The sequence below is a fragment of the Gallinula chloropus genome (assembly GCF_964237585.1).
Source record: "Gallinula chloropus genome assembly, chromosome: 9".
NCBI classification, from domain to species: Eukaryota; Metazoa; Chordata; class Aves; order Gruiformes; family Rallidae; genus Gallinula; species Gallinula chloropus.
Window position 1 is genome coordinate 19829644 of NC_140094.1, and position 13633 is coordinate 19843276.

Sequence of the window (13633 nt, forward strand, 5' to 3'; positions counted from 1 at the left end):
GAAGGAGAAGAGGAAGGAAAGCAATTTCCAGAGACTAGTGGGGCTTTTTTTTCTTCATCCTTTCCCCCCCACAGCATCCTTTGGGACAAGGCACTTCATGCTCATCATGGATCTCCCCCAGCATTGGGTTGTGGTTTCAATTCTGCATCCCAAAAGCGAGCAGAGTGGTGTACAATATACCCCTGATACATCCTCCAAGGGAGGAGGCACAGCACATGCTCCACACAAAGCCCTTCAGATAGATGATGGTGTTTAATTGCAGTTTGGGGTTCCAGAGAGCTCCTCTGAGCTGCTCGTTCTGCCTGCTTGTAAAGCCTCACGTCCCAAATGCCATCCCACTGGATGGCACCACAGCTTCTGACCAGTGCTGAGACACAGAGCATCATCCAGCTTAAAGCATCAGCCCAAGCTGGACGATGATAGAAGGTGATAGAAGGCACAAGCAGGGACAAGAGACAGAATGTTCTCCCTCCAAAACCCACAGCCAGGCTGCAAGAGATGCTCTGGGCACTCTTCCCTTTCTCCCCCATTTCACATGCTCTCCCCTGCAGTGCCAGGCTGGAGGGCATGCTCTGTGGACAGAGTCAGGCCACATTCTCCTGCCACTGCAGGCAAGTGACACGGTCACACAGCCCCCACTGTCCTCCAACACCATGGTCACACAAGCAGGACACCTGAAAGGTCTTGTGGTCATTTCATTTGGGTCCTGCCCCACCATGGGCCCCTGGTGCAGAGGCACTGGGGGGGCTGAGCCAGCACCAACATCTCCCAAACCACAATCTGATGCTACATAGTGGTGGCAATGGGCTGTGCTGTCTGGCCATACTGGGGAGCAGGCAACAGGTCAGAGACGCTCTCAATTTATTACCTGGGGGAAAATACTATTAGTAAAGACATTTCTAGGAGTCTTACATGGACAGAATAGTCCCACTGCTTTTTTCTCCTGTGTCAGGAGTTGATGTCCACTCTACAGGAACTGTGGAGGACCCAGAAAGTCCCATCACACATGCCACAGGACCATCAACTCGTGACCCAACTCAGATTGGTGGCTGGTGGGTGCAGAGGCACCCCCAGGGCTGCCACACAGGGAAGGGGCCAGGAAGCACCAACACACAGATGAGGAACCTCCAAGCAAACACTTGGCAGCAGCTGTAAAGCAACAGGGAAGCCATAGGCTCCAAGGAGCCATTTTCAGGACCACAGGCTGAGCAGGATGGGGAGATGCTGCTGGTCCACACGCCCTGGCAGCAGATAGAGTCTGGCATCCCCGAGACCAATTCCCACTGGCAGTGCTAACCCCCCTCCTGCAGATGTGATCACGCCGCACACAATCCCGTAAACAGCATCCAGATGTGATTTGGGAGCCTGAATAATAGTTCTTGATCTCCTGACAATGGTGCCCAGAAGGATCTGGAAAACTGACAGAAAACTTCAGAGCTTTATGCAATGTGCTAGGACATCTACAGCCACAGCTCCAGCAGCCCCATCCCACCCTGCTAAGGGGCCCAGCACCCTTCCCACCCTGCTAAGGGGCCCAGCACCCTTCCCACCCCCCTAGAATTTGGAGGGGGGGTCTCATGCTGTGCACTGAGGAACCAGGAAGCTCGGTGCAGCTCTGCTGTTTATCTTGGTCTTGCTGGTCCAGAAGTCAGAGCAATGTTGCCCAAGGCAAGCTGCACTTGGGACATTTCCTCTGCTTCCCGCTCCAGGGTGAACAACACTGTGGGAAAAATGATTCCCAGAAAACCTTGGTCGCTACAAGCCCGGCCTGAGAGTCGACGGAACGCGAGAGGCAAGAAACCCAGCAGAGCAGCACATCCCAAGACCAGGGAGAGGGTTATTTTTCCCTAAGGAAAGGCAGGAGCCAGCCACCCTGTCTGTCCATCCATCCCCACGACTCCTGGGCCATTCGTTTGATTTTAGCCAAACCCATCTAGGGATGAGAAACCCAAAGGGATTCTGCGGGGCCTGGCGTGCGGCCTAACGTGCCTCTCGCTGCCCCCGCGCAGGAAGAGGCCGCAGCAAAGCAAAGCAAAACCCTCCCTAAACAAGGAGCCCACACTAATGGGGTGCGTTTCACACCCCCTCCCCGAGCTCCCTCACACACCCACCAGGTTTCATCTTGCCTCTCAGAGCCTTGCCTTCCATTTTGTCCCCCAAGCCCCCCCATCCCCACCCTGAGCCGGGGCCAGAGGGCAGCTGGGAGAGTCACATTTCCCTACGAAATTCCAGGAAAGGCACTCCTGCTTTTAATGAGTAGGTGTTTTGGGGTTGGGGTTGGGTTTTCCCCCCCCCCTTCCCTGCTGACTTCCATAGCCAAGCTAATAAAAACGGAAAGCAATAAGAAATTCCAGCAGAAGGGAGGTGTGGGGGAGGAAGAAAGGGAAGATACCACTCGTTTGAACCTATCCTGAAGAGAAGATAATTAGCCACACACATCCCAGGAAGAACAGCAACAGTACATGCAATTATGGGGAATGCACACTTTAAGAGCCTTTGCCAAAAATGCCTGCTTTTATTAAAAAGGAATGGTTTCACAAAGGCCCAACTGTAAGAAAGGTTGTAATTTGCCCAAATAAAACTTAATTTGATCCATGAAATAGCTGTGGTTTATTGTGTAATATATGTGCTATGTGTTTTAATTTAATAGAATCCAATATAATTGTAAGCCAGTCGAGTTTCAGAGCAATTTTGGGCTGTTCCCACAGCGTATATAGCACAGATGCTACTTTGTGCACCACACCAGCACATACAGAAATGGGGAATATCGAAAGGATTATCCAGGAAGCAGCGAGCAACGCGCCGTCACGCGCCCAACGGGAAGTAAGACCTCTGAGGAAAGCAAGAGGAGTTATTTACAGGAAATAACTCTGGATGCTCTGTAGTTAACCACTGGGTCTCAGGTTCCTGCACCCAGTTTTGGGGTGGTGGGACAATGGCTGCAAGGCCCGGTGCTGGGATATTTACCCAGCAGTAAGTGATGCTGTGGACCCTGTCGCAAAGCCAGGTCATCCCCAGCACACCTCCCTTCTTGGGGCCTGCCAGATTCAGCAACCCAGTCTGCCTCAGGGGAGGGGAAACGGAGATGAACCTTTGGTTTTGCTCTTTAGGAAAGCTGTGGGCCACCTTGGCCATCCATCAGACCAGATCCATGTTCATGAGCCATGCTCCTGCTCCCAAACAGCTCAGACAAGGGACAGGATGAGGTGAAGGCACCAGCATCTCTCTCACCCCTCAGCACAGCTCTGCAGCCACCCTATTCCCAGGGTCTCAGAAAACCAAGCTTGAGAGACAGCCAGAGCAACCAGGTAGCAGCCAATTCACCAAACCAAACAGTCCAACACCAAAGCGAAGCACAGCACCAGTTTGGCACAGCCCAGCACCAGTTTGGCACAGCCCCATCCCCACAGCTTGTTCCTTCTACAGGGCCACTGACCTGGACAAGACGTTGGATGAAACCCAATAAAGCAACCCCCACACTAACTCCAGCTCCCAAGGCTCATTTCATGCCCCTTGGGAGAGCAGCAGCTCTGACCACACAGCCACTTTGTGCCCTGATCCAGGACCTAGATCAGGCCTGCTGCAGCTGTGGGGAACACAGGTACAAGTGCTTCCATGGCTCTGTTAGCAACGTGAGCTCACGTCCCAGAGCTGGAGAGCTTCCATTACCTACAAAGACCCTTAAGTCACACAGCATCACACCCCAGGACAAAGCTTCAGCTCTTTTCTCTGCACCAAGTGATCCCCTGCCCCTCCCCCCTTTTCCTTGCCAACCCCCACACAGAGGGCAATACTCAGCTTTTAATTATGCTAATAATTAAAACACCTCCAGGGATGCCCCATCCCTGGGGCTGTTCAAGGCCAGGTTGGATGGAGCCCTGGGCAACCTTGTGTAGCTCCAGGCCTGGAGGTTGGTGTCCCTGCCTGTGGCAGGGGGTTGGAGCTCTGTGACCCTTGGGGTCCCTTCCAACCCAGACCAGTCTGGGATTCTATGCTTTGAACAAGTCCCCTGTACTTTTACTGCAGGGATAAACCTGAGAAGGTGGTTTGCTGTCTAAAGACTGGTGCACCCTATAGAACTGTGGCAAAACCTCTGCCACCAAGGGGATCTCAGCCTCTCCTTCTAAGAGGAACCATACATGACTCCTCTTAGCATTCATTTCTTTCCCTTTCTGGCTAGTAAAAGGTAATTCTCATAGTAGCAACGAGCATCAAGGACAGAGACAATGAAATTCATCTCAGAGGAGTGAGGAGCCTCTGTGATGTACCAGCAGCACGTGGGTGCTTCTCCTCAGCCCACTGCACAGCTTTAAAACACGATACGACTCCAATCACGAGGATCTTGCCAAATAAACACACTCCACAAATCAAAGCCCAGCAGGACTCAGGTCCAACACCAGAATTACTCATTCAGGACTTCCACCTGAGCTGACTTGGGGTGTGTTTGCCACAGGGAAGCCAGAAACAGACTCTGCAGGCTCCAACCTCCTGACTGCAGCCCCTACACCAGGAGGAAGGCAGCGATGCCTGTCCATGCTTTGGCACTCACAGATAAAGGTGTCCAGCAAGTTCTGCTACCTTAGTTAACAGCTTAGAACATCTCCACGTCCCCACCACCCCCGCAGATGATCCATAAAGCAGCCAGTGTGAGTCAGAGCATTCAACTCAAGACTCTTTTGCAGGATCAAGACCTTGACAAGGAAGTTTGAGGGCTGTGGCCTGGGGAAGCTCCACCACCTGAGGAGTCACTGCCTTGGAGGGGTGAGACTCACCAGCTTAAGATCAGTTGAGGAACCAAACCCACACAACACCCCCATCCTACAGCATAACCACAACCTCTCTGACAAGGAACTGATGAATTGGAGCAAATTCCAAGTCCAGAGCACTGCTCAAGTCCTTCAGCACAGATGGAAAGTTGTTTGCTGAGGGATTTGCTGTCCCAACACCACCTCTAACCATGCAGGGCCAGGGGAGTGCTGCTGGGATCCTACCATGCTACCAAGTGGTGGCATATCCAGCTCCTCCAGCTCAGTCTGACCCCCAGTAACAGCAGGACAGGATCCCAGCAGGAGTGAAACAGCCCTTCCCAGCTACACTGCCCAGCACATCCCTCTGGAACAGCCCTCAGCCATGCCAGAAAGCCAACAATCCCCCCAGGGCAAAGCTAAACCAGCTCAGAAGCAATCACAGCAGCACCCCAGCATCAGAGCACAAGGAGAGGTGCCAGGAGCTCAGACAAAGCACCCTCCTGCCAAAGCACAGCCTCCATTCCCACCCTTACAATGCCATAACCCCCCCAGAGCATAGAGAACATGCTACTTACCTCAAGCACTGCAAGCCCACGACTGTTCTAGAAAGCAGCAGAAACCAGCTCAGTCTGCCCCAGTTAGCTCCCAGTTAAGGTGGGGGCAGATGAACAAACAGCCACACCTGTGGGTCTGAGACAGACTCAGCTGGTCCTCAGCAAACCCAACGATGACCAGCTGCACCTGCAAGTCCTGGCAAGAGAGGGATTGCTCTTTGTGTCCCCCATCCAGGGCCACCTGGAGGGCTGCTCCCAGTCACCCAAGAGTCCCCAGGGTCAAACCAGGGGGTCGCATGGGGGAGGCTGCAGCTGAGCTTTGCGAGGGTCCAGCCTGGACTTCAACAGCTTGGAAATCCTACAGCTTCTTTTAAAGGGTCCCAAGTTTGAATGATCACAGTAAGGTATTAGAGGGGAGAAACAGGACAGAAAAGCTACTTGACGTCTTATTTCATCACCTCACCATAAAATCCTGTTTTATTCCCTTTAAGCCCTTGCTGTCAAGTGAAAAGAAACCTCTGGATTTATTCCTAGGGAAGCACATGAGCAGCAAAGGAAGAAAAATTGAGCCCAATCACTGGCTCCCACAAGGGAAAACCCCACACTTAACCCCTCAGATTTCAACCCACAAAAACCCTTTCACTGGTGCAAACCTGGGCTGGAGGAGAAAGGCAGCCAGATGGTAGGACAGCACTGCAAGAAGACAGGGAAAACCAATGGAACTGAACAAGTTTCTGTGCTTACTGGGACAAGGACTTTTGTGGGTGGTATAAAAGCAAATGATGTCCATCCTTGGTGTTATTTTGCCCAATATATGGAAGAAGCTGGTAGCAAGTGGAGAATGGCAGCGCTGGTGCATCCATGTGCAGGAGAGGACAGGGATGGTGGCAGCAGCCAGCTCGGGATGCCAATATAAAACCTTCTGTGGTGGTGGGGAATGCCAGGAGAGAGGAAGGGGGAGAAGCAGCAAGTCAGCTCTTGGGCTGGTTCTTCCCAGTTGAGGATGGTATGAACAGAAATCTCTTGGAAAAAAACCCCAACACATAAAAACAGCCTCATGGAAGTGATGCAGTGAGGTGGTACAGCAGGATGTACCCTGTCTATGCCAAAGGGGATAAATCCCACCCCCATGCCTCCCAAAGCTCTGGAAAGCTGGTTTTGAATGATAGTACCATGTTTTGACACAGTTTCCTGACAACAGTGGCTGTAACACCAACAAAAATGAAGGATGTTGAGGATTCAGTGACACTGCAGGGACTCGACCAGTGTGGTCCCAATTAAATACTGAGCAGGGTTTGAGTCGGAGAGAGGACCCCACAATGTCATTCCCTGCTCGCTTCTCTCCCTGATGTCCACCCCAGCTCTGTGTTTCCACGCTGGGATGCAGTTCCCTTCCACAGAGGGATGCCCTCCCCACCTTTCCCATCCCTGCTCGTGACTGCAACCCCAAGTCCAGCTGCTGACACACATGCCTGGCTCCCCATCAAGAGGGCTTTTTAATAGGACACCTGCACCCTATTGTACACTCTGAGGTTCGAGCCCCTTAGGAGGTCCCATTCCAGGTTTTCCTCCACAAACGTGAGGGCTACAAAAGCATCCTCTGTACCACAGAAAGCTAAGGTGCTTCTGCAGTCACTGGACTCCAGAAGCTGGGCCTTCCCAAAAATCCAAGTACCTGTTCCTCCTGGACGGTTCCGCATCAGCTTGCTGCCTGCACGACTGGGAGATCCAGGGGACAAACCTGCACTCAATTCTCACCTCTGCCTTACTTCAGGTTGCTGGAGAGGTTCCCAAAATTCAGGCCACGCCATGGTGTCTCCAACTGAGGATCCACCCAACCATGAGTTGTCTAAACCCACCGTTTGTTTCTCAGCTATCAAACATACCTGTGAGGTACCGGACTCGGGGAGGAAATCCCCATGCAAGGTTGGTAATGCCACCTGGGCAGCTCTTAGGGCCATGGTTTACTCTGCTCTTCCCACCAGCACCAATACCCATTGATTTGCACCAACAGCCATTCATCTGCACAAAAACAATGGTGCACACTCATCTTCATAATGACCTCATCATGTTTTGTGTTACCAGCAAGATCGTGGAGCCAAGAGCAAGAAGAGCTACAGGAGATGTTCCTCTCACCACCTCCATTTGGTCCCTGGGCTCCACTGCCCTCACTGACCCTCCTCCTGGGAGACAACCACATCCTTCCAGCAACTCATTACTCATTAATTGCTTTTCTAAGGGTCCCTCTGGACCCCCCCAGGACGCCCGAGCAGACCCCGCTGCGGACTTCTGTCAGGGGAAGGGGGGGAAAAAAAAGACAATTAACCCCCCCCCTATAATGCGAATACTTTATTATCAATGAGTGACTGGTATTAGCTTTTTTGTCTGGGTATTAATAATATTTCAAAAAACCATACATCAAAATTAGGGCTTTCTCCTCCTACTTTTGCTGTATAATTTTTCTTTTTTTTTTTAAAAAAAAAAATCTGTATTGAAAGAATTATATAAGCCAAAGTGCATCTTCTGGTTTTTTTGTCCATATACACATTGCACCATACATAAATAATTACATTGTAAAAATGACTCCATAATTACAAGTATAATATATATTTTCATATAATATATAAAACTTTATATTAAATCTAGGTAGATGATATTTGGGATAGTCTTGTGTCTTTTTTTTTTTTTTTCTTTTTTTTAAATCTTTCTCTTTTTCCTTTCATCAGAGGCCGACTGTTACCGACTGTTACTGAGCAAGATCTCCAGCCAACAAGGACACGACGTGATGAACTGTCTGGAGTAGCAGGGCCCCCAGCCTTTGGCGAAGCTGATCCGCACGCTGTTGGGGTCGTAGGGCCCGTCGGCGTAATCCAGCTCGGCCGTGTGCTGCAAGAGGCAGGATTTCTCATAGTCAAACACCTTGATGGAATAACCCGGCATCACCTTGCGCACTATCAGAGTCCTACAGTTGGGGATGTCCAGTGTCGGGGAGTTGACGAAGATGGGATGCTCGCTGCGGTTGTACGCCCACACGCCGTCCGGTTCTTTGCTGAGTAAAATCCCGTAGCCGATTTTACTTCGAGTCCTTCTCACAGTCTCACTCCTGTTTTCCAGGTTTAGTTGTCCGAGGCAGAAGCCGTTTCCTTGAGGTAGGTCATAAAATATACTGACAGACTGTTCGTACACTGTGTAGAGGCGGCCGACGCGCGTCCGGTGCTCCCAATAGGCCACGTTGCACCAGTGGCTCCTCTTCACGGCATCGGGCGACGTACTGGCATCTGTGGGGGAAAGCAGAGAGAGTCAGGGCGTGCTGTGACCACCTGGGAAGAGATGGGTATGGAAGGGAAGCAAATGGCTCTTCCCACCCCATCGGCTTTGCTCACGTGGGAACGGAGCCTGTGTTCAGCCCACAGCTTGTGTTCCACCCAAAACTTGTGTTCAACTCGCAAGACAACCACTTGTCTTCAATTATATCTAATGCCACCAAGAAAGAAGGCTCAAGCAAAGGCTGGTGGGCCACCCACCAGCTCCCACTGAGCTCAACGCCTCTTCCTCTCTCTAATGTCCAATCCTGTGCCCAGCAGCTGGGAGGGACCCTCAAGTGATGTGCATTAAGAGCTGGCATGGATCCTACACCACTGCAACTCAGCCACCCCTGAGCTTGGTGGGTCCCCACACCTTGTGGTGGTGGTGTACCCCCATTTCCAAAGGTTAACTCATGTTGAGCTGATGCCCATGAAGTGCTTGGATGGCTGATCTGACAGTTGTCCCTGGGATGTAATATTCTTTGACAGCCATGCTGATGTTCCCATGGGGAATGTGAAATCTGAGGAGGCATTTCACACCAAAGGGGAGTAGTTACTACAAACTATACACATCCTCCTACAAGACCACTGCAACTCTCTCCAGAAACATGAGAAACATCTCTTCTTTCTAAGGATTACACTCAAGGAAGACGGGAGGGATGCAGATTGCCAAAAATCTGTTTAATTTATGATGCCTCCAGAATTTATGATGCCTCAAGAAGGAAGATGGGAACTCTCAGCCCTAGAAGAGTCCCTAAGAAGGTGAATATACCTCTTGTTGAACGTCCTCCCTGCTCCTACCACACCAGAGAGCAGAAAACCACCCTGGGATTCCCAGCAAGGGGCTCTGCTTGGAGCCAGCTCCGCTCCGTGCCCGGCATTAAGCTCCCTGACAAAGCATCAGGCGCCCGCGGCCTGCTGACCCCTCTTGCCCTCCGGCCATCGTGTCCCATTAACTGGCCCGCAGGGTGATGCCATTATCGTGCTTCAGGGACCCCAGTGACACCCCGGGTTTCAAGCACAGCCCCGCAGCCTCGGTTCTTTCCAGGCTCAAATTACCCCAGAGGGGAATGGGCTCTCCTCCCCACTGACCAGCTCCCAATTCAGCAGCTTCGGTAGGAGTTTAACTTGAGTTGGAACCATAGAAATTTAAGGGGAGAGAGATTGGGGGGAGAGGGTTAAACTGGGTTAGCAGGTTAGAATCATAGAATCACAGGCTGGTCTGGGTTGGAAGGGACCCCAAGGATCACAGAGCTCCAACCCCCTGCCACAGGCAGGGACACCAACCTCCAGACCTGGAGCTACACAAGGTTGCCCAGGGCCCCAGCCAACCTGACCTTGAACACCCTCAGGGTTGGGGCACCCACCCCCTCTCTGGGCAGCCTGTTCCAGCCCCTCACCACTCTCTTTGCAAAGAACTTCCCCCTAATATCTCACCTCACCCTTCCCTCCTCCAGCTTCACTCCACCCCCCTTGTCCTGCCATTATCCCCTTTGAACAAGCTGATTCCCCTCCTGTTCCTCTGCTCCCTTCAGGTACTGGGAGGCTGCAGTGAGGTCCCCCCACAGCCTTCTCTTCTCCAGGCTGAACCAGCCCAGCTCCCTCAGCCTCTCTCCGTAGGGGAGCTGCATCCTAGGGAACTAGTGGGACCGGTGGGATGCCTTTTGCTGTGGTCGATGCTCATCATCTTGCACTGACTCCTTCATCCATCTCAGGTCTGAACCACCCTGAAAATACCAGAGTGGCCCCTTTCTCCCCCATCATGTTGAAAGAATTTTTAGGACCCATCAGAGCTGCCAACAGCCCCTTTTCGGTGTGACAGGCACTTTACCAGGAGCAGGAAGGAAACCCCACAGCAATGAGACACCTCTGAACCCCACCAGGAGAAGAAACACCATCGCCCTGTGTTTATGGCAGTCCTGCATGTGAGCCAACAGCTTCATGCCCCTTAATACTGAAGGTGATGTCCTGGGGTCCTAAAGTCACGGGGAAAGGCTCTCCTGACCACAACTGGGTGAGATATGCCCCTTAAATTCACAGTTAGTGGCTCTTCACAGCAGGGAAGTGGCTGAAGACCCTTGGTCAGAGCAAGGACAGTGTCCTGGAGCTGGGAGAGGCAAACCTGTGTTTCCTTCCTCCAGAGACCAGGTCCTGTCCCCCAGCCACCACCCTTGCAGCTGGGTAACACACTCCAACACCTTTCAGTGGCACCAGGGAGGGGGGGTCTTCATGCCTCCCTGTTTTGAAGTCACCCTCACACCACTCCGAGCCACTCTGTACTATGCTGACACTGCACTCTGCCAACAACAACAATCAGCAACCCCCAAGGCTCTCCCCCCATCTCAGCCTGTGGGCAGTAACTGCATTTCCATGTCCATCTCCAACGACCCTCCTGCATCCAGACCACCAGGCACTACCTGAATAACCCAACTGCTCTGAAAGGGCAGTGACTTCATCAGCAAGTGCACGATGGATGGGTATGGTGTACCCCAGCACATCATTAAACACAACTGGACTTGGCTCTTCCTGAAGTATCTCACAATGCCTTGTAAAGCAACAGCCCTGTGAACGTGAAGTTTTATGGGAGGAGAAGATTCAAATGCAATTCTGGGTTAGAACCTCCTGCCTAGTGCCAACACCATGCACCACCAGCCCTACAAGAGCAGAAACTTTGATGAACTGGTGATGACAACATTCCAGAACCTCTCTGTGGTATTTCTGCACCAGTTGCAAAAACTGTATTAACCAAGTTTCTGGCATTAAACCAAATGTCATTCAAACAGTCTCATCTAACTGAATGTTACTGAAGCAAGACCATCCTTAGCTACCTATCTCTACAAACCCCCAAAATCAGCCTGCCATGGATGAAAATCTTTTGACCTCCTCTGGTAACATCCCTTGATCAACCACCATGCAGATGGTCAGTGCATCTTCCTCTTCCATAGAATCACCTGGGTTGGAAGAGACCCTTTAGATCATCGAGTCCAGCCACAGCCTAGCCCTGCCTAGTCCACCTCTAGATCATGTCCTTAAGCACTTCATCTACTAATGTCCCCAAGCACTTCATCCACACACCTTTTAAATGCCTCCAGGGATGGTGACTCCACCACCTCCCTGGGCAGCCTGTTCCAGTGCCTGACAACCCTTTCAGTACAGAAATTCCTCCTGATCTCTGACCTAAATCTCCCCTGGTGCAATTTAAAGCCATTCCCTGTCATCCTGTCGCTTGTCACCTGAGAGAAGAAACCAACCCCAACACCTCTGCAACTGCCTTGCAGGTGGTTGTAGAGAGATCAGGTCTCCCCTCAGCCTTCCTTTCTCAAGACTAAAAAGCCCCATCTCCCTCAGCCACTCCTCATAGGACTCGTGCTCCAGACTCTTCACCAGCTTCATCACCCTCCTCTGGACATGCTCCAGCACTAAACAAAGACACATTAAAAGCACTACGGGCAAATAGTTCCAGATTTTCTTTTCAGAGGTGAAACAAGGTGCAGTTCATAAATGTCACAACAGCAGAGAAAAGAGGAACTGAGCATCTCTGCTCCTCATCTGCAGGTCCATCTTCCACAGCCTCCAACTTCCAGTATCATCTTCCCCCTGGGCCATCATACAGTTGAGATGACCCCTGTGTCTTTCCAAACCTCTTCTCAAACGCTCCAATTTCACCCTTGTCCCACTCAAGTGATGCTGGAGGGCTACAGACAAGCTCAGAGCTTTTCATCTGCAGGGCCTGGAGGCTGGTAGCAATTACCAAGCTCTGCATCTGTTTAACCTCCCAACCTCTGGGAAGCCCTGCATTGCCCATTAGGTATGTCGGGCTTGTTATTACATTTTTTGGAAGCTACTGCTCTGCCCCTGAATTTCCCTCACACGCTTTCCAAACTCAAGTTTCCCCATCAGCTGAATTAATTAGGGGAACAGTCAGCAAATAAACATCTCAAGAGGTGCTTCCCATGGTTTCCTGCAAATGAATGTACCTAGTGAGGGAAAGCAAAGCAGGAGAACATCTGTTCTAGGAGAACATCTCACTGTGGGTGCCATTACCCGTGGTGCCATCTCAGCTTTCCAAGAACAGACCAAGATTTGGGCACAATGGTCAATCTACACACACGCTGAGAATGAGAAGGTCCTTTCGCACCTCCTGGGCCAGCCTTATTAAAACAATGTCTGTGCAATTCACAGCATGAGCTTCAGTCCATCCACACAAGAACTCATCTCAGGAGGTGACATCCCCCCTCTGCCAACGCGCTCCTCACGTGTCTCATCCCACAGCAGCTCCTGCCTGGCAGCGACAGCTCTGTCACCTTGAAGCACTCCTGGAGATGTCCTGTGCTCCTTCAAGCTGGTGAGGACACCAAGTTTTAAGTAAGTGCACATCAAGCAGCTCAAAGTTTCCTTTCCACCCCACTTCTCCCGGCCAGGGGTGAAGAAAGACTTTAAAAAGCCACACACCAGCTGCAAAACCAACCTGCCCATGACTGCAGGCAATCAGAACACCCCAAAAAGGGATGGTTACAAGACTCATCTGAAAAGCCTCTGCCTCAGGAGAGCTTTTGGCATGGTCCTTCTGCACCCCCAGCCCCATCCATCGCCACCCTTGCTGGCTGCCCTGCTCCCCATGCTGCAGCGGGTTCCTTTACCTCCTTTCATCTCCCAGCGTGCTCCACCAAATCCCGAAAAGATGAACTCATCTCCCAGCCCTGACATAAAGCAAAAGCTCTTCAGCAAGCCCCTAATACGAGGGGGCCTGTGCTGTGTCTCATCCCCTGCCAAGTATTAGTTTCGCCTCCAGCTATTAGCCACTACCACTCAGCAGACAGCAGGGGTGGCTGGCAGAAAAAGCACATCCTCTGCCTTTTAAATAAATACCCCATTTCTCCCCTCCCTTTTCCATGCTGCTCTTTAGGCACAGACAAGAAAATCCCCTTTTTAAAGCTTTTTTCCCCCCTTTCTCCCCCTCTTGCCCCTGGGACAGAGGCAGGCTTGTGAGCTTTTCTTTTTGAAGAAAGCAAAGTATTTGAAGCTG

General features: G+C 51.5%; 1 protein-coding gene across 1 annotated transcript in view; it reads right to left on the reverse strand.

Moving 5' to 3' along the window:
• Positions 1-7636: 7636 nt before the first annotated feature.
• Positions 7637-13633, reverse strand: part of SMAD6 (SMAD family member 6) — a 45294-nt gene continuing 39297 nt past the window's right edge. The window contains exon 4 of the mRNA XM_084267991.1: positions 7637-8580. Coding sequence (XP_084124117.1) covers positions 8039-8580 — 542 coding nt within the window. The 3' untranslated portion in view covers positions 7637-8038. The remainder of the gene's footprint in view (positions 8581-13633) is intronic.